The 27,627-nt window shown below is 43.4% G+C and overlaps 1 protein-coding gene across 2 annotated transcripts; it reads right to left on the bottom strand.

Annotated features, from left to right (window-relative positions):
• On the bottom strand, positions 1–27,627 carry LOC118384247 (protein mono-ADP-ribosyltransferase PARP14-like). 2 transcript variants are annotated; one of them, XM_052518333.1, is made up of 17 exons: positions 27,229–27,627; positions 20,530–20,636; positions 20,294–20,318; positions 18,714–19,025; positions 18,016–18,243; positions 14,913–17,188; positions 14,394–14,624; positions 12,277–12,498; positions 12,080–12,164; positions 10,758–10,904; positions 10,495–10,557; positions 7,342–7,518; positions 6,601–6,813; positions 5,723–6,346; positions 3,846–3,991; positions 2,268–2,442; positions 1–1,020 (listed from the first exon to the last, which is right to left on the bottom strand). In XM_052518333.1, exons 1-17 carry the CDS (start codon positions 27,401–27,403, stop codon positions 737–739), a joined length of 5,490 nt encoding a protein of 1,829 aa, XP_052374293.1. In that variant the 5' UTR covers positions 27,404–27,627; the 3' UTR covers positions 1–736. The 2 variants fall into 2 exon arrangements, with proteins under 2 accessions (XP_052374293.1, XP_052374294.1); XM_052518334.1 differs by lacking the exons at positions 20,294–20,318; positions 20,530–20,636; positions 27,229–27,627 and adding an exon at positions 19,429–19,587.

The raw sequence follows: 27,627 nt of genomic DNA, 5'->3' as shown, positions 1-27,627 counted from the left end.
GGAAATGTCAGATTTTGTTTTATTTCAGCTCATGAAACACTTTACGTATAGCGTTTACATTTCTGTGCAGTGTGTGTATAATATATATATATATATATATATATATATATACACACACACACACATTTGTCAATCTGATAGCTGGAAAATATATTCATTATTTGTACTTTCCTCCGCACAAGCAAACTGATTGAAAGGCCATTCCATAAACACACACATCCACTTGCTATCACGTTTGGTGTCACATGATTTCTCAGCACACGTCAGGGACTTTCATAGAGCCTTATTCTCTATCCATTAACTCACGTCATATAAATGTATGTGCTTATCAGACATTGACCATAGTTTACAATCAACTTGGCAACACTGAACTACAATCCAAAACAAGCCATGCATAGTACTTTGTCTTTTTTCAGTTGTTCTTCCAATGAGACAGTGAACAAGGATGTACATTCACAGGAAGTCCCCCAACCCCTAAGTACAACCTGTACAAAGCACAGTGGCCATTGAGATTGTAAAAAAAAAAGGACATATCAATTGTAGATTATAAAATTACAGTCCTTTAGCAAACTTATACAACCAACCTGTAATAGTTACACTTTTTCATGCAAAAGTAACAATCATTTTCAGTTTTTCAAGAAACATTATAAATGACAATTTCTAAAGCAATTTACAAAAACTTTACACAGCAGATAAAAAGAACGAGTGTTCATTGCATTGCTTTTATCTCTGTGGTCTAGCGGAAAGTGATCAAGTACTCAGGATATGCCTGAATGTCGTTGAATACAACGAACATGGATGGCCTTGATAGGTTGTCTGTCACGCTGTCGTAGAGTTGAGCAGATGTTGTGTTTTTAGCTGGAGGCACTATCATCCCCTGTCGTCCCGTTGTGAACTCTCCAGTCAGAACTCGGCAGAGAAAAATATACTTCTGTCCTTGTGGATCTGGTCTTGAGTATGTGTTACTGGCAGAGTATGTGGCAGAAACTGCAAAATATGTGCCATTTCCATACACTGCAGCTGAAAAAATTATAGTTTAGATTTTAGACTATTGCAGAGACAAGACAGAGTATATGAGAATGACAATGTTTACATGTGGCTTTTACCAATGACCATAGGAGTAGACAAGACAGCACAAACAGATCTGCGACCAGGCTACTTGTTCATGGGTATGTATTAGGGGTGTGCCGAGTACTCAAACGAAACAAGTATTGTAAAATATGAGGAATTTTCCTGATACGATTATGATATGCTTCAAAATTATTTTTCTCCCAATTTCAATTATGATCTTGCCTCATCACTGCATCTCCCCAACGGGCTCGGGAGAGACGAAGGTCGAGTCATGCATCCTCCGAAACATGAACTGCCAAACCACACTCCTTAATAACCGCCTTCTTATCCCGGAAGCACCAGAGGAAACACTGTTCAACTGACGACTGAAGTGAGCCTACAGGCGCCCTGCCCACCACAAGGAGTCGCTAGATCGCGATGAGCCAAGTAAAGCCCACCCAGCCAAACCCTCCCTTAACCTAGACGGTGCTGGGCCAATTGTGCGCCGCCCTATAGGACTCCCGATCATGGCCGTTTGTGACACAGCCTGGGATTGAACCCAGGTCTGTAGTGACGCCTCAGACCGCTGCGCCACTGGGTAGGACCTATGATCCATATATTTTTTGTAATCACATGATCAGAATCAAATTCATTTTCAACTGCCAGCATGCAACTCTCGTGTCACTCAACCAAGTGAGAGGTACTAAATAACTCAACCCGCTAGTTCTGCTGTCTGTAAAGACATTTAGGTTGATCCTAGTGACACAATTGGATAGAGTGCAGCTGTAATTCCGTCTACTCACTTCATATAATAATTTCAGCAGTCACTTTTCGCATGTTTTGCTCCATTTATATTGCTACTGCCTGCTGCTACTATGGTCAATCAAATGGCGAGGATGTTTGCTAGCAAACTATCACTGTGCATAATATTTAACAAGTGGAGCGAGGGTAGGAAAAAAAAAGAGACTGCTGATGTGCGCTCAGAATGCCTGCTGCAAGTTAAGAACACACACGTCCGCTGCTTCTGATCTGCAGCTTTCCTGGTCTATAAAAGCACAGGTACATGAAAAGGTATATTGCCAAACTCTATTTAGGCAATTTAAAACACTTCAATTTTTTCGACCACGAGTGTCATCTGATCCGACTATCTACTGTCAATTTAAAGATACGAATACGAGTATGGTCAGATCGGCACAAGCCCAGTATGTGTATCTTACCATTTTTCCCAGCATAGCTCCGATTGAAGCCATGGTGGTTGATGTGTTTGATGGTTGTGTGGCACATTCCATGGAAGAGCCTCTTCTCGTTGTTCTTATGACCGTTCCGGAGCTCCATTTCATCCTTCTTGATCTGGAGGTTCCTCCACAGGCTTGGGTTCTGGATCCTCTCAATCTGAAATAAATCAGGGAAGAATAATTATTAATCTGCCATTAATAGACTTTAAAATGTGTCCTTCGTACATTCCATTAAACCTTAGTTTTTAGATGATTCTTTGCCATTGTGGGCTAAAATATATTTTTTAAATAGCTGGCTACCAGGAAGACTAGCAGTACTGTTTGGTGCTTTATTTATTATTCCAAGTGCCTAACCAAATACTAACAATCAAAGTCTATAATAAACGAACCATTTCATATGGCAGATTAAGGATGTGACAAATCTAAAACAATTATTAAATTGCAATTTTTTCTCATTTAATTTTTTTTTTTAAATCATAAAATGACGTGAATGAACAATTCAGATATGGTCCTGTGGATAACCGCTACTAGGGGGCAATGCTCTTCAATCTACCGCAGTATTGGCCTCTACCAGACAGTACTCCTTACTCCTGTCCCTCACCCACAATGGTATTAATGCCATTTTAGGGTCTCTGTTGTGTGCCTCTCCTCCATGTTCTCAGTTGTCAGTACATTAAGACTTCATGTCCCACGTCTCATCAATGTGATAACTCGTTATAGTGATGTATGACAGCATGTTCATAGACGTTCAACAACCTGTTAACGCCACATATGGTGATTGAAAGCTCACGATTTCTTCTTACAGAGCATTCATTGTACAATTTTTTTTTTCATCAGGGCCGTCACGGTTTTTCGACATGGCATCTTGTAGCCTGGTTCTAGATATGCCATTAGGGTACTGACGCCGACATCCTCTACCATTGACAATAGCTGCATATCAACTGCAATCATTTCTCTAATCAGCACTGTGACTTTCTCACTCCGTCCCTTCTCGCACTGCTGCCAGCACTGGGTTGGGTCTCAGGGTGCCTCCCCTTCAGCACTGCACCTGTACAGCCAATGTAGCTCAATTCCACCTCGCAAATTTTGCATTTCATCCCCTTCTCATTTAACTTCTCACAGTATTGCCATACAGATTTCGCTGCTGTCACTTCCCAGCTTCAGTCTTCACCAACTGTTATCAACGATGACGTTCGGAGTGCTTTAGAGCCGTGGCAAATCATTTGACAGATGCATATCTCCTCCTACTTACAACATTGTTGCATTAGTTATTTGTTTAATTTTTATTTGCCTTTATGACTATGATCAGGACCTGTTAGTGGTAGTTTTGTGATTTGAACTTTGTAAAATTTGAAATTAAAAGTTTTCGGTTAGGATTCTAAACATTAACGATCCCAAATTCGTTTAAATGTCACACCCCTGTGGCACATCCTGTGATCTCAAGAGACCAAAAGATGAGTGAAAGTGAACAAGTCATCCCTCACCCATGCTAATAACACCCAGCATATCCCAAGACATAACAATAACTACAATGGATGTAGCTTTAGGAACAGCAGGTACCTTTAAAACGATGTTGGGACAGGTGGCTCGGAACAAGTTTAAGACTTCATTGTGCTCTGGGCTTCCTGGCTGAATGAGGCAGGAATGGCATGACGTGTTTGCTGGCATAGCATCCCAATGTTGAGGGAGACTGTCAATGGGTTGAGCTGGAGGGAGCACAGAATACAAAGTTAATGTCCTTAAGCTGACATCTTCATTAGTTGTGTGTATATATATATATATATATATAATATCAGGATATATATATATATATACATATATATATATAATGCTGTGTCTATGCCATGTTTATCTTCTTGTTGGGGATTTCTAAACAGTGCATTTTCTGTATGTAAAGGACATTTGTGAACAACAGACAAATTGTATCTAATACTAATACTTAAGGAACTTAGCTTATCCCCTTGGTAAGTATGGTTAAAATACATTTTAAAAAACCACGCTACATGGAATACACATACAGTGGGGCAAACAAGTATTTAGTCAGCCACCAATTGTGTATGTTCTCCCACTTAAAAAGATGAGAGGCCTGTAATTTTCATCATAGGTACACTTCAACTATGACAGACAAAATGAGGGGGGAAAAATCCAGAAAATCACATTGTAGGATTTTTTATGAATTTATTAGCAAATTATGGTGGAAAATAAGTATTTGGTCACCTACAAACAAGCAAGATTTCTGGCTCTCACAGACCTGTAACATCTTCTTTAAGAGGCTCTTCTGTCCTCCACTGTATTAAATCGCACCTGTTTGAACTTGTTATCAGTATAAAAGACACCTGTCCACAACCTCTATGGCCAAGACCAAAGAGCTGTCAAAGGACACCAGAAACAAAATTGTAGTAAATCCCAGAACCACACGGGGGGACCTAGTGAATGACCTGCAGAGAGCTGGGACCAAAGTAACAAAGCCTACCATCAGTAACACACTACGCCCCCAGGGACTCAAATCCTGCAGTGCCAGACGTGTCCCCCTGCTTAAGCCAGTACATGTCCAGGCCCGTCTGAAGTTTGCTAGAGAGCATTTGGATGATCCAGAAGAAGATTGGGAGAATGTCATATGGTCAGATGAAACCAAAATATAACTTTTTGGTAAAAACTCAACTCGTCGTGTTTGGAGGACAAAGAATGCTGAGTTGCATCCAAAGAACACCATACTTACTGTGAAGCATGGCGGTGGAAACACCATGCTTTGGGGCTGTTTTTCTGCAAAGGGACCAGGACGACTGATCCGTGTAAAGAAAATAATGAATGGGGCCATGTATCGTGAGATTTTGAGTGAAAACCTCCTTCCATCAGCAAGGGCATTGAGGATGAAACGTGGCTGGGTCTTTCAGCATGACAATGATCCCAAACACACCGCCCAGGCAACGAAGGAGTGGCTTCGTAAGAAGCATTTCAAGGTCCTGGAGTGGCCTAGCCAGTCTCCAGATCTCAACCCCATAGAAAATCTTTGGAGGGAGTTGAAAGTCCATGTTGCCCAGCAACAGCCCCAAAACATCACTGCTCTAGAGGAGATCTGCATGGAGGAATGGGACAAAATACCAGCAACAGTGTGTGAAAACCTTGTGAAGACTAACAGAAAACGTTTGACCTCTGTCATTGCCAACAAAGGGTATATAACAAAGTATTGAAATAAACTTTTGTTATTGACCAAAGTACTTGTTTTCCACCATAATTTGCAAATAAATTCATTAAAAAATCCTACAATGTGATTTTCTGGAATTCTTTTCCTATTTTTGTCTGTCATAGCTGAAGTGTACCTATGATGAAAGTTACAGGCCTCTCATCTTTTTAAGTGGGAGAACTTGCACAATTGGTGGCTGACTAAATACTTTTTACCCCACTGTATGCATTGTAAATACCAAAGGGAAGAGTACCTGCAGACTTGTCGATGCGTCTAATTTTGAGGCTGTTGCCATGGGTGTCTGTAGCAGGCCCGTCAGGAAGGGTGACCTTGTACATCTGCCTCTGGAAAGAGACCTGTACGTGGGGCAACTTCCTCCCCAGCGCCTGCTCCAGATGGTAGTTGGGGATGGGGTCAAAGCTCTGGTACTGCCCCCCTGGCTGCTGCTGATACTGCCACTCCACCATGTTGCTGGCCACTTCCACGTTCCTGTTGAAGGTCTCTTTGTCCCTGGCCTTCCTCAGCATCTGCTGGATCTCGTTGACTGCATTGAGGACATCCTTGCTAAGGCCCTCGGTCGTGATTATAGCTTCCTCCCTGGAAGAATTGTATTCTATCCTCACACTCACTCCCATGGTGGTCTGCATGTCGTGGAGGCACTTACGGTCAGAGTCAGACAAGTTGAAGATGGCGTCATCGGTGATGCTGTTGCTGACTTGCTCCTTCAGGATCAGGTCCTTGATCCAACGCTTGGCTTGGTCCACTCTGGCCTGAGAGCCACCGCAGATATGGAAGAAAGCTGGATCTACTTGCTGGCCCTCGATGACAAAATCCTCATCCTTTTGTGGCATGTCAGCTTTACTCCAGGTTAAAAATGCTGTACCAATATTGGACACTGCATTATTTAGACGTCATCTTAGGGTATTAGTCAATGGGAGCTAGTGCTACAGTTAACTTTGTTTAGGTCTATGTGGCAGTAATTATTAGGGGGTAAAGAAAGGCCCACACACGGTAACATATAATGGTGCTCCACAATGCTTTCTCCCGGTGCAGGAAGACAGCACTGGGGAGCAGCATTATACCATGTGCTGGCCTTTCATTTCTTTATCAACATAATAATGTAGCCCTTACATTTAATTTTTCCCCAGATGCTCCCCTTCATTTGAGTGTCAACGTCTGTGCCCTCTTTCTTCGCCATAGATTTGTGGAACTCTGTGAGCATGGCAGGCTGGAAGATGACCATCCTGACCAGCTGCAGTGTGTTTTGGGACTTCTGACCCACCACCTCCACAACAGCATCCAACATTGCGTCAGCCACCTGGCCCGCCTGTACATTGCCCTGACCTTCAATGAGAGAACAGGCTAGTTGCCACACCTAGCAAGTGTGGATATGAAGTTCAACAATGTGCAACATGTATATTATATTGCTGCAAGACATTGCTCAGCAATGAAACAAAGATTTTCTGAATATGAATATGACTGTTAACCTTTACTGTCTAATGGAGGGCAAAGTTTAAAAAACAAAGCACTTAGCAAACAGCTAGTATTCAAATGGGTCAAGTCATGTTCCTTCAATCCTATGGATTCTCACTAGGGTTGCAAAATTCCAGTAACTTTCCCCAAATTCCCAGGTTTTCCCCAAAATCCCAGTAACTTTCCACAAATTCCCAGGTTTTCCCCAAAATCCCAGTAACTTTCCCCAAAATCCCAGTTAAACAATTCCCAGAATCAGAGAGGAACTCTGTCGTGGTCTCAACTTAGTGTTGGGAGTTAGAAATGTAGACTACGCAAGGTGCAATTTAGAAATTTGGTAGTGCCAGCTATCTAAACCTTGTACCTGAGTATTCATTCCTGTTCTGTTTTGTAACTCACCTGTGCCGAGAGCAGGGAAGGAGATGGATGTGAGGTTATTCTGTGCACACATTTGCAGTGCTCCTTTGACCGACTCCTGGATCTTCTTTGGTTCCGTCTGACCAACCAGGTGGATGATCTTCTTACACTGCATGTTGCCCGGCTGGGTAAGTATCACTCCATTGTTAGGCTGGGCTCCTGGAAATATACATTGTATACATTATTTGTTTTACTGTACATTGATTTCAGTAGGCAGAGCAGTGACCATATGTACTTGGAATTTAAAGATTCAGAACATTTCTAAGGGAGACTTTCCTGATTGTATACCAGGACAAGGAACATATCTTGAGGCAAGTTTGTAGGTAAAAATGTATTTTTAAAATCCCAACGTATTTTTTACATTTTCATGACAGGACAGTAGGAAGCAGAGGCTAGGGAGACAGGTATGTACAGTTGAAGTCAGAGGTTTACATACACCATAGCCAAATACATTTAAACTCAGATGTTCACAACCCCTGACATATAATCCTAGTAAAAAAATGCACTGTTTTAGGTCAGTTAGGATCACCACTTTATTTTAGAATGTGAAATGACAGAATAATAGTAGAGAGAATCATTTCTTTCAGCTTCTATTTCTTTCATCACATTCCCTGTGGGTCAGAAGTTTACATACACTCAATGAGTATTTGGTAGCATTGTCTTTAAATTGTTTAACTTGGGTCAAAAATGTTTTGGGTAGCCTTCCACAATAAGTTGGGTGAATTTTGTCCCATTCTCCTGACAGAACTGGTGTAACTGAGTCAGGCTTGTAGGTCTCCTTGCTCGCACAAACCTTTTCAGTTCAATCTATAGGATTGAGGTCAGGGCTTTGTGATGGCGACTCCAATACCTTTGTCCTAAAGCCATTTTGCCACAACTTTGGAAGTATGCTTGGGGTCATTGTCCATTTGGAAGACCCATTTGCAACCAAGCTTTAACATCCTGACTGATGTCTTGAGATGTTGCTTCAATATATCCACATCATTTTCCTCTCTCATGATGTCATCTATTTTGTGAAGTGCCTCCTGCAGCAAAGCACCCCCACGACATGATGCTGCCACCCCCGTGCTTCACGGTTGGGATGGTGTTCTTCGGCTTGCAAGCCCTCTCTAGGAGACAGAACGTGTCTCCTTCCTGAGCGATATGACGGCTGCGCTGTTCCATGGTGTTTATACTTGTGTACTATTATTTGTACAGATGAACGTGGTGCCTTCAGGCGTTTGGGAATTGCTCCCAAGGATGAACCAGACTTGGGGAGGTCTACATTTTTTTCTGAGGTCTTTGCTGATTTCTTTTGATTTTCCCATGATGTCAAGCAAAGAGGCACTGGTACACCTCCACAGGTACACCTCCAATTGACTCAAATGATGTCAATTAACCTATCAGAAGTTTCAAAAAGCTTCCATCATTTTCTGGAGTATCCCAAGCTGTTTAAAGGTACAGTCAACTTAGTGTATATAAACTTCTGACCTACTGGAATTGTGATAGTGAATTATAGGTGAAATAATCTTGTCTGTAAACAATTGTTGGAAAAATTCCTTGTGTCATGCACACAGTAGATGTCCTAACCGACTTGCCAAAACCATAGTTTGTTAACAAGAAATTTGTGGAGTGGTTGAAAAACAAGTTTTAATGACTCCATGCTGAGTGTATGTAAACTTCCGACTTCAACTGTTTGTCTCTATAAGCTTGGCACATCTAGCCACTGGGATTTTTTCCCATTCTTCAAGGCAAAACTGCTCTAGCTCCTTCAAGTTGGATGGGTTCCACTGGTGTACAGCAATATTTAAGTCATACCACAGCTTCTCAATTGGATTAAGGTCTGTGCTTTGACTTGGCCATTCCAAGACATTTAAATGTTTTCACTTAAGCCACTTGAATGTTTAGTATGCTTAGGGTCATTGTCCTGCTCGAAGGTGAACCTCCGTCCCAGTCTCAAATCTCAAAGACTGAAACAGGTTTCCCTCAAGAATTTCCCTGTATTTAGCACCATCCAACATTCCTTCAATTCTGACCAGTTTCCCAGTCCCTGCCGATGAAAAACATCCCCACAGCATGATGCTGCCACCACCATGCTTCATAGTGATCTCGGGGTGATGAGAGGTGTTGGGTTTGCCAGACATAGTGTTTTCCTTGATGGCCAAAAAGCTCAATTGTAGTCTCATCTGACCAGAGTACCTTCTTCCATATGTTTGGGGAGTCTCCCACATGCCTTTTGGCGAACACCAAACGTGTTTGCTTATTTTTTTTCTTTAAGTCAATGGCTTTTGTCTGGCCAATCTTCCATAAAGCCCAGCTCTGTGGATCACTGCAAGTGATCCTATGGACAGATACCCCAATCTCCGCTGTGGAGCTTTGCAGCTCCTTCAGGGTTATCTTTGGTCTCTTTGTTGCCTCTGATTAATGCCCTCCTTGCCTGGTCCATGAGTTTTGGTGGGCGGCCCTCTCTTGGCAGGTTTGTTGTGGTGCCATATTCTTTCCATTTTTTAATAATGGATTTAACGGTGCTCCTTAGGATGTTCAAAGTTTCAGATATTTGTTTTATAACCCAACCCTGATCTGTACTTCTCCACAACTTTGTCCTTGACCTGTTTGGAGAGCTCCTTGGTCTTCATGGTGCCGTTTGCTTAGTGGTGTTGCAAACTCTGGGGCCTTTCAGAACAGGTGTAAAAATACTGAGATCATGTGACAGATCATGTGACACTTAAACAAAGTCCACTTGTGTGCAATCTAACTAATTATGTAACTTCTGAAGGTAATTGGTTGCACCAGATCTTATTTAGGGGCTTCATAGCAAAGGTCTTGAATACATATGCACGCACCACTTTTCCATTGGATATTTTTATAATTTCTTTAAACAAGTTTTTTTTTTTCATTTCACTTCACCAATTTGGACTATTTTGTGTATGTCCGTTAAATTAATTCCAAATAAAAATCCATTTAAATTACAGGTTGCAATACAACAAAATTTAATGCAACAAGGGGGATGAATACTTTTGCAAGGCACTGTAGCGGGAGACAGAGTGAAAGGTTCGGAGACAGAGAGGAAGAGCGCAGACAGTTTGCCGAGCAGAGGCTTGTTCAAATAGTCTTCTTTTTTGATCACATACTCTTTTCAGATATAGAGGTTCTTACCGAGTTGTTGGCATTCAGCTACCACAGTCTGACCAGCCACATCCAGAATGGCCTTAGATACCCCTGGAGAAGGAAGTATAAGATGAACAGAAGGGATATAAAAATTGTGTACGAGGAGCTTTATAGTTATCAAATACAGTGTAGCCATAATGTTCTGTATTGTGTAAAGTTAGTACCTATTTTTTGCTATGTTAACAATTGTGTAATGTACAGAAAAACAGGTAAACTCCAGGGAAATGAGACAGAAGTAAGGTTAGATTTACCTGACTGGAGATTGAAGGTGTTATTGGAGGAGTTGACGATGACATCAGTGGTCTCCTTGGTGATGTCTCCTGTGATTACCTGTATAAGCACCCCTCCCATCTTCGTCTCGTGCATCCCTGAGCTTGAAGTGATTTTAGAGAAAGGGCCTAGTAAAGAGGGAAGAAAAGTCAAGCCAATTACATAAGGGACCTCGGTCGATCTACAAAATGGATGCCTTTTGGACATGCACATTTTTATGCAATGAACATTTAAATAGCTCTTCTTTCAACATTCATTTGCATGGAGGATATGTTTAGCCTATGGAACCCCCCCCCCCATTTCAGGCATTCAAATCCTATGACCTAAGAGCATTTGTCAACCCTGTTACGGACACTTATTTAACTGCCTAACTATTATTTCAAACATTCCTTGTACAGATAAACTCACATATAATATGAAACTGATAAAGTTACCCTTGGGCCTCTAACAGGCTTGATAATAACAGGGTGAAGATCAGTCTTTACTCCTCATGGGGTGAAGAGCATGGGACTACCCATCTAGCACATAAAATTTGGAGACCCATATGATTCTGAGAGCTTGGTGAGTGTGGTTGTCCTATGGTTATTTAGCATACAACAGTCCCATAACGTTTCATATAGGTTTCGTCGTTCTATTTAAAGTAATGTTCTCAAATTGATCAGAGAACGCTAAGAAACAACGTTCTTCTGTGGGAATTTCAGTCATTTAACATGACGTTTTCTGCAGGTTTCCTCATGGTTCTTTTTAGTCATGTTCTCAGAACATTAAGAAAACTTACCATAAAAAAAACACAAGAAAACATTAGTAAAGTTCAAAGAACGTTCTAAGAATGTTGTTTAAAAACATATATTCCGTTTTCAGCATCAACAGAACTCTATCTTGTTAAGTGTGTTCTTAATGTAATCTTAATGAGTGCTTGTTTCCTTTCCCAGGGGTTGGAACCAAAATGATTTCCAATCGTTTTGTTCTGAACAGAAACACCATTTTATTTGTTTCATTCCACTGTTCCGACCAGGAAAATAAAGTTATGAACCGGTTCGAACCCAAAAGGTTTACAGGTTTATATCACATCTTACCTTAAGAAACAATAATTCGTCAAAATATACATATATGAATCTCGTAGTCCTCTATAGCTCAGTTGGTAGAGCATGGCGTTTGCAACGGTAAGATAGTGGGTTCAATTTCCAGGACTACCCATTCGTAAAACACATGTCGCTTTGGATAAAAGTGTCTGCTTAAAATGGCATATATTTAAATGCCATATATTATGAACATATTTAAATGGAACATATTATTAACATACCTTTACTCTGTTGACTGGATGCTGCTGAGCCCCTTGACGTTCCCGACTGGGTTGTGAACCTTTTGTTAAATTCATCAGTGAATGCCTGTGAGCAAAGGTAGAAGCAATTAAAAGAGGAAAACAAATTGCACCTTGAAGCAGAAAAGGGTTTTACATTTGACAGTAGTTTTATCGACTAGAATCACTCTTTTCCTTACCTGGATCGTCGGTGCATCACCTGGGTGGAGGATGAAGACAACCTCCTTCAGGTGCTTGGGGTTCCTCTTACTGCTAAACTTGAGGACTTCATCCAGCATCAGAGAGGCCACCAGGTCTTTGGGGAAGCCCAGGTTTCCCGTGCCGATGGCAGGGAAGGTGATCGAGATGAGTCCCTGATGCTCTGCCTCACTCAAGCACTCTTTCACGATCCCACTCAATATCTAGGTACATTTCAGTTAGACATCAGTAAGACGTGGTTTTATACTACGTAGTACAGGGCTCTCCAACTCCTGAACAGCTACCAACCTGTAGGTTATCTAGCGCAACTGTTAAAATTACCTGGTTGAGGAGCTGAATCAGGTTAGTTACAACTGGGGTTAGAGTGAACCTACAGGACAGTAGCTCTCCAGGAACAGGGTTGGAGAGCCCTGACCTAGACATCCTACCTAGGGATAAGTCATTTCAAGTGTCGGACATTACTTACATTGTATAGATATTTTCAATATAGTGCATTTGGAAAGTATTCAGACCCACTAACTTTTCCACAGTGTTAGATTACAGCCTTATTCTTTCACTCGTCAATCTACACACAGTACCCCATAATGACAAAGCAAAAACAGGTTTATGTAAATGTTTGCAAATGTATTGAAAATAAAAAAACTAATCAAATTTACATAAGTATTCAGACCCTTTACTCAGTACTTTGTTGAAGCACCTTTGGTAGTGATTACAGCCTCAAGTCTTTTGGGGTATGACGCTACAACATTGGCACACCTTCATTTAGGGAGGTTCTCCCATTCTTCTCTGCAGATCCTCTCAAGCTCTGTTAGGTTGGATGGGGAGCGTTGCTGCACAGCTATTTTCAGGTCTCTCCAGAGATGTTCGATCGAGTTCAAGTCCGGGCTCTAGCTGGGCCACTCAAGGACATTCAGAGACTTGTCCCCAAGCCACTCCTGCATTGTCTTGGCTGTGAGCTTAGGGTCGTTGTCCTATTGGAAGGTGAACCTTTGTCCCAGTCTGAGGTCCTGAGTGCTCTGGAGCAGGTTTTCATCAATGATCTCTCTGTACTTTGCTCCGTTCATCTTTCCCTCGATCCTGACTAGTCTATCCGTCCCTGCCACTGAAAAACATCCCCACAGCATGATGCTACCACCACCATGCTTCACCATAGGGATGGTACCAGGTTTCCTCCAGATGTGACGCTTGGCATTCAGGCCAAAGAGTTCAATCTTGATTTCATCAGACCAGAGAATCTTGTTTCCCATGGTCTGAAAGCCCTTTAGGTGCAAACTGCAAGCGGGCTGTCATGTGCCTTTTACTGAGTAGTGGCTTCCGTCTGGCCAATCGACCATAAAGGCCTGAGTGGTGGAGTGTCCGCAGAGATGGTTGTCCTTCTTTAAGGTTCTCCCATCTCCACAGAGGAATTTTGGAGCTCTATCAGAGTGACCATCGGGTTCTTGGTCATCTCCCTGACCAAGGTCCTTCTCCCCCGATTGCTCAGTTTGGCCGGGTGGCCAGCTCTAGAACGAGTCTTGGTGGTTCCAAACTTTTTTCATTTAAGAATGAAAAACTGTGTTCTTGGGGACCTCCAATGCTGGGGAAATGTTTTGGTAACCTTCCCCAGATATGTGCTTCGACACAATCCTGTTTCGGAGCTCTACAGGCAATTCCTTCAACCTCATGGCTTGGTTTTAGCTTTGACATGTACTGTCAACTGTGGGACCTAACATAGACAGATGTGTGCCTTTCCAAATCATGTCCAATTAATTCAATTGAACACAGGTGAACTCCAATCATGTTGTAGAAACATCTCAAGGATGATCAATGGAAACAGGGTGCACTTGGGGCCTGAATACTTATGTAAATAAGGTACTTCTGTTTCTATTTTTTCATACATTTGTAAAAAATGATAACCTGTTTTCCCTTTGTCTTTATAGGGTATCGTGTGTAGGTTGATTATATATTTTTAGCAATTTTAGAATAAGACTAACGTAACAAAATGTGGGAAAGGGAAGTGGTCTGAATACTTTCTGAATGCAATGTACACAACAAATACACTACAAATACACAAAAAAATGAAACTATATATCCTTAGATAAGGAACAACATAATTTACCTTCTGTGGTGCTCCTTGTCCATTGTCCCAGTGCAGGGCGATGGTATGAAACACCTGCTTGCTCTTCAGGTTGCAGCCAGTGGTGACAATGACTTCCCCAGGCCTTCCGGCTGTGCCCTGTTGGTTTACCAGAGTCTGAAGTTGGGGGCCAGCAGCGGCGAGGATGGCCTTGGAGACTGCACCATGGTTAAGTGCTAGGTCATCACCCACGGTATTGACCACAACTTCTGTCTGTAACAGTAAGATAATTTAAGAGTTAAACGTCCAATGTATTTGTTTACACATGGCGAATAAACTTGAAACAGATCTATGAAAATCTTCAAGTTGCATTTAACTGATTATAAACTGGATTGTCATTCAATGACAACTTGTATATGGTACCTCAACACCAAAAGGGTTTACTATACAAAACTATTGGATCTTCTGATTTTATCGTCATGAAATCTAAGACATTTTTAACTAAGATTATTGAAACGTATACAATCAAAGTGAGCCAAAGTAACATTGGAAACAATTTACCACAGCATCTTGGATATTTCCTTTCGTCAGGGTAATAGCCAGCCCCTCTTTTGTCCGCACACTTGAACCACTTGTGCGTTGAACCCGATTACCAGGCTGGCTGTGTGTAGCTATGGTGGGTCGATTCTCTCGTGGATGACTAGTCCCATGGCTCCCAAACACCTTCTGCACTGCTGCCTCCATAGCCTGGACTTTCTTGTCATCATTGTTCACCAGATGGATCTTCTTCAGAGTGTTCTCCCCAAACTTGTCATCACAGTGTTCTTTAACAGCTTTGACGATGGTGTCTGCACACAGGGTCAGAGGAAAGCCTAGATTCCCGGAGCTAATAGCAGGAAGCGCCACATACAGGCAGTTGTGGGTCTCTGCTAGATCCAGACTCCCTTTCACCGCCCTCCTCAACTGTCCTATGGCCTTCTGGGGGTTTGCCTGGTCAAACCTGGGTCCCACTGCATGAATGATGTGCTTGCAGTGGAGCTTCCCTCCTGCACCAGTGATGACACAGTCCCCTGGCTTGAGCTGACCCTTGTTCTTGATGATCTGGTTGCACTCATCCTGCAGTTGAGGGCCAGCAGTATCCAGAAGAGCTCCTGCAAGACCTCCACTGTGCTTCAGGTCCAGTGCAGCGGCATTGACAACAGCGTGTACAGAATATTTGCACATGTCTGCTTTGCAAACGGCTATCTCCACCCCATCTGGTGTTTGAAGCTGGTAGGTAGGTTTCATTCCTCCTCCTGCTAGCTTTATGCCTTGTCCGCCATTGCCATCATACTCTTCTTCAACCAGCTGGACCACACAGCCTGTCTGATTCATGACTGTGTCAACATACATGGGCTCATTGTCCTGGAAGAACTTCTTTGCTCCAGGCTTGGAGATTCTCAAGGCGTCAAAGAATGTGGAGGATAACAAGTTTTCGAATAATGCCTTGGAATCTGTTACGTGAACTCTGGTGCCACTCAGGTAAATAGCCTCATCCTTGAAAGAAACTTTAACTCCACTATCTCTGACTTTATCAGACCAAGCATCCCTGTGTTGTTCCTGGATGAATTTAACAATAGCCTCAGGCTTAACTTCGATAGTTTCATCAACATGAGCATTTTGGTGTAAGAAATCAACCAATTCATTACAAACTAAGAGAACAGTTTCCTTGTAGCCAGACACTACCACTTGTTGTCCTGAATAGTCACCAGTCTGGACCATAACTTTCCTGAAAGGAGTGTTTGAAGCTTCCTCCAAACGTTTGGCAATATCCTTCCACTTGGACATCCTCAGGAGATCGGAGTCTTCTACATCTATGTATTGAGAAATCAAAAGCGTATGCAGCTGATGTTCTGCTTCGCACAGGGCCTCCTCAGAGACAGCCAGAAGATGCACTCCTTTTCTCTCTATTTTTAGTGCTGCATTGATGCGCTGTAAGGTCAGAAGGGAACTGGTTACCTTTTCCTGGTTTTCTTCCTGCAGGAACTCAAGGACGTAGTCATCCAATTCCACCAGCTTTTGTTTCAGGGCTACTACTTCACCTGCAAGCTTTCTGTTAGCACACAACACCTCTTGCATCAACCCATAGATGGTCACACTCTGGCTCTCTTGATTATACGTCAGCTTCAACTCTGGGAATTCACCAACAATCTTGTCCAGCAGGCCGCCATGCAACAGTACCTGGTAGATTGATGGAACCAGAGGGAACTCCTCTGTTATGCTCATCTTCTCCCTCTTGATTCTTCTAGAAATCCTGTCCATGATCCCATCCAGTGTCTGCCTGAGCCGGTCCACATCTTCTACCAATCCTACCACTGCCAGAACACCTCTGGTCTCTTCATGGACTACCATCACGGCCTCCCCAGACACTGCCTTGAGGATCTCCCCTTCAGACTCTTCCCATGCAGTGTCCTGAACATGGAGCTCCAATGATTTAAAGTTAGACAAGGCTTGGATTAAGGCAACTTTGGTGGTGTCCTTCCATTGTTGTAAGTGCTTGGGTTTCACACCCTTCTGTTTGAGTAGAGATGGCAGTGGGCTTAACTTGATGGTAGGTTGTTGGAAGTCTACATTGCAGAAGTGTTTGCTCATTTCCTTGTGGATGGTCTCTGCAGCTTCCTGGTTGTCACAGAGGTATCTCCAAATTGCCTGGTTGATGTTTTCGGTGAAGGCAGAAGGGAGTTTCAATGTGGGTCTGTCTTTGCCGTACAAGGCCGTTCCCAGAGAATCATAGAAGGGGAAAGCCTTGAGAGGCTGCTTCTCGATGTAATGTGGTTTCTCTAGGACTCTGTGAACAGCTAATAAAAAAACACATAATATTGGATTATTCCTCATACATTATGAAATATAATTTTGTCATAACATAACTATGTAGTACCAAGGACGGCAGAAGTAGGGGGCGGCAGGAGAGGCAGCCCCCCTGCTCTACCGCAGCTTTGATGTGTTAAAGGAATAGTCATTGAACTCTGGACACTGACTGTAGACCTAACTTCTCACATATCGCCAAATATACAATTACCTAATAGAGAATGAAGCATGTATTGCAGTAGAATTATACACCAATCGTTAATTTTGTCTTAGGAACAGGAGGGAGAAATAAGAGCTATTTTTTTTCCACCATCTGAATGCACATGTGCCTTTAAACATGCGATTTTGACTTACATATAATCTGACAATATTTAATCAAATAAAATGATGCATCCAAGACAAACTGAAATCTTATGAGAAACATGTTAGAATGTTCACAGCCTTCATTTCCTTAAGAGGTGAACATTTGCACAGGATGAATCCTTCCCGTGTTCGATTTTCACCCTTAAAAGTAATCGCTCTGCGACATGCAAAAACGGAAGAGAGACATCTACTTTACCGATGTCAACTAGAGTATTGATGCATTAATTCTAGCAATTTGTTAAATGTATTCTTGTAGGTACCGATTCAGTTAGTCTTCTAGGGCAACAAGGTATGACCGGAGAGAAACTGCATATAGCCTAATCTAATTATAGACAAGTTGAGTAACAAATCGTAAATCATTATTAATAGAAACATACCTAAATAAGCCGTACATTTTTTTTGCCCCTGCACCCTATGGAAAAATCATTCTGCTTTCTCTTAGTACTGTTTTTACCTTTAGGATCTTGAAAGGTGAGGATTGCTGATTGGTCCTCTTCATTCATTTCAGCGTCTTCCACCTCCTCGCCCCCTTTTCCAAATAACAGTTGGAGGTGGTCTGAACTAACATTTGGATTTATGTTTTCAACTTTCACTTTTGTGGTGAGTTCCAGGAGTGTAACAGATAGTCGTTTCTGTCTGAACATCCTGTTGCTGGTGCAGCTGGTGATGAAGTTCTCAGTCTCTGACAAATAAGACAAGTAGTAGAGTATGCTGATGAGATATGTGGCATTGTTTTCAAGAGATACGAAGTCATAACATTCAGTAAATAGTTGGTGTCTTTGATGGCGTGTTGTATGTGAAGGAGAACATTATATACCTCTCAAAATGGTATTTACATTTTGAGTCATTCAGGAGATTTACAAGCAGTAAATTCTATTACAGGTAGACTCCGCGGGATTACGTCAATGCACAAAGTAAACATATTGGGTGGAAGAGCAAGGCAAAACTTCTCAGCTGTTTTAGTCCCGTAGCTTCCACCTTGTAGCAGTGTGATGTGAACCTGTGCGCGTGCGCAACATAATCTGTGTGAATGTATGCGAGCAAAGTCTTGCGTCGCCCTCATCGCAATGTCTGCAGTGCTGCTCATGGCAATGTCATAATGCTGATTCTATCTTTAAGGTGGAAAAACAACAAATCATTCTTATTGTTTACCTTTTCCATTTTGGAAAGTCACCACAGCCAAGCCGGTGTCTAGGACAGGTGTCAGGATCTCCAGACTGAAGGTTTGAGTTGCAGTAGGAGAGTCAGAACCAGAGGTGTTATACGAACTCAGGATGTTCTCTATCAGCATCTCCAGGAACTCCTTGTTCATGCTCTCCTCAATGTTCCCCAACACGGCTGAGGTGGACACCAGCTTTTCCTCGACTTCCATCGGTTCAATCTCCATCTCTGTCTGTGGCTCAGTAAGGGGAGTGTGTCCATCTCCAACCCCACTCGTTGGTAAGTCTTTTGAGTCAGTAGCATCTGAGAATGATAAGACCATGTATTTTTGGAGGTTTACGACTACTTTGTTGATTTCTACAACAACAACTGTAATACAACTTTATCAATATATTATTAACCACTGCTCAGCCAAATCAGTTATAGTATGTTAACTTAACCATGGTATAGAATGCAAACTTTTGTGTCGTATAGTTAAACATTATATAATTATGTATAATTATAGAAAACATTCCTTTCACATACACTAGTGGTTCCCAAAACGTTGTACTGCGACCCATTTAACCCTTTCAAATGTTATTGCGAATAGCCCAATAAAAAATCTTTACTTAAAAAAAATTAAATCAGGTCAGACACCAACCAACAGGAATCCCCCACAACCCTGCACCACTTGAGAAATTCTGAGATATTATTTTAGCCTACTAACCAACAGCTTGCTTTTTGAAGCCTAGTAATTCCTGCTGAGCATCAGCCTCTGCCTTCCTCTTAGCTGACGCCATGAGCTGGCTGTCAATTGGCTCCCTATAACCTGCTGAATTGTGGGTAACACTTTACTTAAAGCCTGCAGGTGTTATTCTTTATAACATGTAAGCATGCAAGTACATACACTGAGTGTATAAAACATGTAAAGAAACCCCCCACCCAGGCTCTCAGAACAGCTTCAATTCGTCGGGGCATGGACTATACAAGGTGTCGAAAACTTTCCACAGAGATGATGGCCCATGTTGACTCCAATGCTTCCCACAGTTGTGTCAAGATGGCTGATGTCCTTAAGGTTGTGGACCATTCTTGATACACATGGGAAACTGTTGAGCATGAAAAACCCAGAGGTTCTTGACACAGACCGGTACCCCTAGCACCTACTACCATACCCTGTTCAAAGACATGTATATGTCATGTCTTATAATACCACAATTTCTTGTAATAACACAAATGTTTGCATAGTATGGCATGTTGATTAGTTTAATATATATATATTTTTATTTAACCTTTATTTAACGAGGCCAGTCAGTTAAGAACAAATTCTTATTTACAATGACGGCCTACACTGGCCAAACCCGGACGACGCTGGGCCAATTGTGCGCCGCCCTATGGGACTCCCAATCACGGCCGATTGTGATACAGCCTGGATTCGAACAAGGGTGTCTGTCGTGACGCCTCTAGCACTGAGATGCAGTGTCTTAGACCGTTGCGCCACTCGGGAGCCCAATATGAGTGTTTAATATTGCCTGCCTTGTTAGCTGCCAAACAACTATAGATGTTAATCAAAAAATGAAATGTTTGATACTTGCCTGAGGTGACAGGAGACTGTGTTTCCTAAATATAAAAAAATATTGTGTTATGTATTTAATACAGCATTGAGATTGGTCAACATAGTCACATGATTGGCTATAAAATTGTCACTTAAAACTTTGAAAATTCAGAACAAAGACTCAGTTGGTAAAAATAGGGAACTGGTAGTGCATCTGCACAATCTGGCTGTAAGAGAGAAGAATAGCCTATGGTTCACAATCAGGACACTACTGACCTTTACATTCTTTGGGACATCATCTGATAGCAGACCAACGGTCAGTTTCAGCACCCCTCGATCCAACCTGATCTCGTGCTCCTGCTTCTCAAGAACTCTATGCCTGACTGTGCATGGGACAGAAAAGAACCGCTACTAATGATGCAATGTTCAAAACCCATTCAGCCATGAATAACAATGTAATAACAATGTAAGGGATAGTTCATAATTTACTGGGGAGGGGGTCCAAAATAGGGGAAGGTTGTCAAACTTTTTACTTTGCTTTGGGGAGGGTTGTGTGTTTATTTTTTATTGGGCACAGGGGAGGGCAGCGTGTTTTTTGCCTGGTTTACATTTGCCCTTTTGCAGGTTTTACTACATACGGTTGAAGTCGGAAGTCTACATACAAGGTCAGAGTCATTAAAACTTGTTTTTTATTTTTAATTTTTTTATTTCACCTTTATTTAACCAGGTAGGCTAGTTGAGAACAAGTTCTCATTTGCAACTGCGACCTGGCCGAGATAAAGCATAGCAGTGTGAACAGACAACACAGAGTTACACATGGAGTAAACAATTAACAAGTCAATAACACAGTAGAAAAAAAAGGGGAGTCTATATACAATGTGTGCAAACGGCATGAGGAGGTAGGCGAATAATTACAATTTTGCAGATTAACACTGAAGTGATAAATGATCAGATGGTCATGTACAGGTAGAGATATTAGTGTGCAAAAGAGCAGAAAAGTAAATAAATAAAAACAGTATGGGGATGAGGTAGGTAAAAATGGGTGGGCTATTTACCAATAGACTATGTACAGCTGCAGCGATCGGTTATCTGCTCAGATAGCAGATGTTTGAAGTTGGTGAGGGAGAAGTTTCCAACTTCAGCGATCTTTGTAATTCGTTCCAGTCACAGGCAGCAGAGTACTGGAACGAAAGGCGGCCAAATGAGGTGTTGGCTTTAGGGATGATCAGTGAGATACACCTGCTGGAGCGCGTGCTACGGATGGGTGTGGCCATCATGACCAGTGAACTGAGATAAGGCGGAGCTTTACCTAGCATGGACTTGTAGATGACCTGGAGCCAGTGGGTCTGGCGACGAATATGTAGTGAGGGCCAGCCGACTCGAGCATACAAGTCGCAGTGGTGGGTGGTATAAGGTGCTTTAGTGACAAAACGGATGGCACTGTGATAAACTGCATCCAGTTTGCTGAGTAGAGTGTTGGAAGCCATTTTGTAGATGACATCGCCGAAGTCGAGGATCGGTAGGATAGTCAGTTTTACTAGGGTAAGCTTGGCGGCGTGAGTGAAGGGGGCTTTGTTGCGGAATAGAAAGCAGACTCTTGATTTGATTTTCGATTGGAGATGTTTGATATGAGTCTGGAAGGAGAGTTTGCAGTCTAGCCAGACACCTAGGTACTTATAGATGTCCACATATTCAAGGTCGGAACCATCCAGGGTGGTGATGCTAGTCGGGCATGCTGGTGCAGGCAGCGATCGGTTGAAAAGCATGCATTTGGTTTTACTAGCGTTTAAGAGCAGTTGGAGGCCACGGAAGGAGTGTTGTATGGCATTGAAGCTCGTTTAGAGGTTAGATAGCACAGTGTGCAATGACGGGCCGAAAGTATATAGAATGGTGTCGTCTGTGTAGAGGTGGATCAGGGAATCGCCCGCAGCAAGAGCAACATCATTGATATATACAGAGAAAAGAGTCGGCCCGAGAATTGAAACCTGTGGCACCCGCATAGAGACTGCCAGAGGACCGGACAGCATGCCCTCCGATTTGACACACTGAACTCTGTCTGCAAAGTAATTGGTGAACCAGGCATGGCAGTCATCCGAAAAACCGAGGCTACTGAGTCTGCCGATAAGAATATGGTGATTGACAGAGTCGAAAGCCTTGGCAAGGTCGATGAAGACGGCTGCACAGTACTGTCTTTTATCGATGGCGGTTATGATATCGTTTAGTACCTTGAGTGTGGCTGAGGTGCACCCGTGACAGGCTCGGAAACCAGATTGCACAGCGGAGAAGGTACGGTGGGATTCGAGATGGTCAGTGACCTGTTTGTTGACTTGGCTTTCGAAGACCTTAGATAGGCAGGGCAGGATGGATATAGGTCTGTAACAGTTTGGGTCCAGGGCGTCTCCCCCTTTGAAGAGGGGGATGACTGCGGCAGCTTTCCAATCCTTGGGGATCTCATATGAAAGAGAGGTTGAACAGGCTGGTAATAGGGGTTGCGACAATGGCGGCGGATAGTTTCAGAAATAGAGGGTCCAGATTGTCAAGCCCAGCTGATTTGTACGGGTCCAGGTTTTGCAGCTCTTTCAGAACATCTGCTATCTGGATTTGGGTAAAGGAGAACCTGGAGAGGCTTGGACGAGGAGCTGCGGGGGGGGTGGAGCTGTTGGCCGAGGTTTGAGTAGCCAGGCGGAAGGCATGGCCAGCCGTTGAGAAATGCTTTTTGAAGTTTTCGATAATCATGGATTTATCGGTGGTGACTGTGTTACCTAGCCTCAGTGCAGTGGGCAGCTGGGAGGAGGTGCTCTTGTTCTCCATGGACTTCACAGTGTCCCAGAACTTTTTGAAGTTGGAGCTACAGGATGCAAACTTCTGCCTGAAGAAGCTGGCCTTAGCTTTCCTGACTGACTGCGTGTATTGGTTCTTGACTTCCCTGAACAGTTGCATATCGCGGGGACTATTTGATGCTATTGCAGTCCGCCACAGGATGTTTTTGTGCTGGTCGAGGGCAGTCAGGTCTGGAGTGAACCAAGGGCTGTATCTGTTCGTAGTTCTGCATTTTTTGAACGGAGCATGCTTATCTAAAATGGTGAGGAAGTTACTTTTAAAGAATGACCAGGCATCCTCAACTGACGGGATGAGGTCAATGTCCTTCCAGGATACCCGGGCCAGGTCGATTAGAAAGGCCTGCTCACAGAAGTGCTACCTTCTTCTCCTTTCCCCCTTCTGATGACCAGGTGGCGAATCGCATCTCTGGCAGGTCTGGCAGACATATCAGTGTGGATGACGGATCACCACCTCAAGCTGAACCTCGGCAAGACGGAGCTGCTCTTCCTTCCGGGGAAGGACTGCCCGTTCCATGATCTCGCCATCACGGTTGACAACTCCATTGTGTCCTCCTCCCAGAGCGCTAAGAACCTTGGCGTGATCCTGGACAACACCCTGTCGTTCTCAACTAACATCAAGGCGGTGGCCCGTTCCTGTAGGTTCATGCTCTACAACATCCGCAGAGTACGACCCTGCCTCACACAGGAAGCGGCGCAGGTCCTAATCCAGGCACTTGTCATCTCCCGTCTGGATTACTGCAACTCGCTGTTGGCTGGGCTCCCTGCCTGTGCCATTAAACCCCTACAACTCATCCAGAACGCCGCAGCCCGTCTGGTGTTCAACCTTCCCAAGTTCTCTCACGTCACCCCGCTCCTCCGCTCTCTCCACTGGCTTCCAGTTGAAGCTCGCATCCGCTACAAGACCATGGTGCTTGCCTATGGAGCTGTGAGGGGAACGGCACCTCAGTACCTCCAGGCTCTGATCAGGCCCTACACCCAAACAAAGGCACTGCGTTCATCCACCTCTGGCCTGCTCGCCTCCCTACCACTGAGGAAGTACAGTTCCCGCTCAGCCCAGTCAAAACTGTTCGCTGCTCTGGCTCCCCAATGGTGGAACAAACTCCCTCACGACGCCAGGACAGCGGAGTCAATCACCACCTTCCGGAGACACCTGAAACCCCACCTCTTTAAGGAATACCTAGGATAGGATAAAGTAATCCTTCTCACCCCCCTAAAAGTTTTAGATGCACTATTGTATAGTGGCTGTTCCACTGGATGTCATAAGGTGAATGCACCAATTTGTAAGTCGCTCTGGATAAGAGCGTCTGCTAAATGACTTAAATGTAATGTAAATGTAAGTGTCTTAGGGAGCGTTTGACAGTGATGAGGGGTGGTCGTTTGACTGCGGCTCCGTAGCGGATACAGGCAATGAGGCAGTGATCGCTGAGATCCTGGTTGAAGACAGCGGAGGTGTATTTGGAGGGCCAGTTGGTCAGAATGACGTCTATGAGGGTGCCCTTGTTTACAGAGTTAGGGTTGTACCTGGTGGGTTCCTTGATGATTTGTGTGAGATTGAGGGCATCTAGCTTAGATTGTAGGACTGCCGGGGTGTTAAGCATATCCCAGTTTAGGTCACCTAACAGAACAAACTCTGAAGCTAGATGGGGGGCGATCAATTCACAAATGGTGTCCAGGGCACAGCTGGGAGCTGAGGGGGGTCGGTAGCAGGCGGCAACAGTGAGAGACTTATTTCTGGAGAGAGTAATTTTCAAAATTAGTAGTTTGAACTGTTTGGGTATGGACCTGGAAAGTATGACATTACTTTGCAGGCTATCTCTGCAGTAGACTGCAACTCCTCCCCCTTTGGCAGTTCTATCTTGACGGAAGATGTTATAGTTGGGTATGGAAATCTCTGAATTTTTGGTGGCCTTCCTGAGCCAGGATTCAGACACGGCAAGGACATCAGGGTTAGCAGAGTGTGCTAAAGCAGTGAGTAAAACAAACTTAGGGAGGAGGCTTCTGATGTTGACATGCGTGAAACCAAGGCTTTTTCGATCACAGGAGTCAACAAATGAGGGTGCTTGGGGACATGCAGGGCCTGGGTTTACCTCCACATCACCCGCGGAACAGAGAAGGAGTAGTATGAGGGTGCGGCTAAAGGCTATCAAAACTGGTCGTCTAGAGCGTTGGGGACAGAGAATAAGAGGAGCAGGTTTCTGGGCATGGTAGAATATATTCAGGGCATAATGCGCAGACAGGGGTACAGTGGGGTGCGGGTACAGCGGAGGTAAGCCCAGGCACTGGGTGATGATGAGAGAGGTTGTATCTCTGGACATGCTGGTTGTAATGGGTGAGGTCACCGCATGTGTGGGAGGTGGGACAAAGGAGGTATCAGGGGTATGAAGAGTGGAACTGAAGAGTATCACATTGGGTGAGGCAGGTTTCCGGAAGGTATAAACAAATTAAAAATCGAAAAGAGATAGAAAGTAAATATGGGTCCAGTGAGTGTTTGGGACGCGGCGATTCAGACGGTTAGCAGGCCTGTGCTAACAAGCTAACAGTTCGTAGGCCGGGGCTAAACAAGGTAGCAGTTAGCGGACCGGAGCTAAACAAGCTAGCAGTTAGCAGGCCGAATTAGCAAGCAAGGAGATAGCTAGGGCTAGAGTGTTAGCCTTTGGGGGAGATCGCGATGGGGTGAGTCTGTTTATTCCTCTTCATGCGGTGACATCGATAGACCGGTCGTGGACCACTCCACAAATTTCTTGTTAACAAACTAGTTTTGGCAAGTCGGTTAGGACATCTACTGTGTGCATGACACAAGTAATATTTCCAACATTTGTTTACAGACAGATTATTTAACTTATAATTCACTGTATCACAATTCCAGTGGGTCAGAAGTTTACATACAATAAGTTGACTGTGCATTCAAACAGCTTGGAAAATTCCAGAAAATGATGTCATGGCTTTAGAAGCTTCTGATTACATAATTTCAGTCAATTGGAGGTGTACTTGTGGATACATTTCAAGGCTACCTTCTAACTCAGTGCCTCTTTGCTTGACATAATGGGAAAATCAAAAGAAATCAGCCAAGACCTCAGAAAATAAATTGTAGACCTCCACAAGTCTGGTTCATCCTTGGGAGCAATTTCAAAAGGCCTGAAGGTGCCACGTTCATCTGTACAAACAATAATACGCAAGTATAGACACCATGGGACCACACAGCAGTCATACCGCTCAGGATGGAGATGCTTTCTGTCACCTAGAGATGAACGTACTTTGGTGCAAATCAATCCCAGAAAATTAGCAAAGGACCTTGTGGAGATGTTGGAGGAAACGGGTACAAAATGATCTATATCCACAGTAAGACAAGCCCTGTATCAACATAACCTGAAAGGCTGCTCAGCAAGGAAGAAGCCACTGCTCCAAAACCGCCATAAAAAAGCCAGACTACGGTTTGCAACTGCACATGGGGACAAAGATCATACTTTTTGGAGCAATGTCCTCTGGTCTGATGAATCAAAAATAGAACTGTTTGGCCATAATGACTATCGTTATGTTTGGAGGAAAAGGGGGAGGCTTGCAAGCCGAAGAACACCATCCCAACCGTGAAGCACGGGGGTGGCAGCATCATGTTGTGGTGTTGAAAATGAAAACGCTAACCATGATATTGAACAGTGGAGGCTGCTGAGGGGAGGACGGCTCATAATAATGGCTGGAACGGAGTTAATGTGTTTGATACCATTCCATCGATTCCACGGCGGCCATTACCATGAACCCATCTCCCCAATTAAGGTGCCACCAACCTCCTGTGATATTGAAGTGCCAGAAGTCGGTATGCTTTGTTTGTTGGATGTGTGGTGCATTGGCACAGAAACACAGGAATGTGACTTGATCCCTCAACCTTCTGGCCAGTAGCCATGCGTGTCATCAGTGCCACAAAAGAATGCTGTGTAAAATTCGATATCCACGTTTATAAACACTAGGTCGCTACCGTTATTATGTGTGGTTGTAAACATTATTTTGAGTTAATCATATGATGGGCAGGGTAGGCACAAGTACATTTCGAACTTCCTTAACAACATTGGTTGAATGTCATCTCTAACCAATAGGTGATACAGGCTGTTTAAAACAAACATTTACAGTTGCTATAACTTACCCTCCTCAGTTTTGAACCGCACTACTGCTTCTTGTCCATCTTCGTATTCCACAAGACAATCACCACCGTTAGACTTTTTACTTTGGAAATATTTTACCAACTTGTTTTTCAGTTTGGGAATATTGGGATTCCTCTCCAACTCAACAAGCAGGGCAAATGCGTAGGCTTCTGCCATCCTGCCCGAACAACTTCAAATGACAAACAACACATATATTCACTGTAGGTGCGGTAGCGGGTTTAGTTTCGCTTTTGATTCTGGTGAAACCATGTAATATGACATTGCAACTTGATCGGTATCGCGCATCACCCTATTTTATCCTGTGCATTGTCGTCTGAAAATTATTATTTATTATTTATTATTGAAAGGAATAGGCCTACACTTGCAACGTGTATGAACAC

This window comes from Oncorhynchus keta, chromosome 5, assembly GCF_023373465.1.
Source record: "Oncorhynchus keta strain PuntledgeMale-10-30-2019 chromosome 5, Oket_V2, whole genome shotgun sequence".
Taxonomy (NCBI): domain Eukaryota; kingdom Metazoa; phylum Chordata; class Actinopteri; order Salmoniformes; family Salmonidae; genus Oncorhynchus; species Oncorhynchus keta.
The sequence above is the reverse complement of the archived record's forward strand: the minus strand, read 5'-3'. Positions and strand labels throughout refer to the sequence as shown.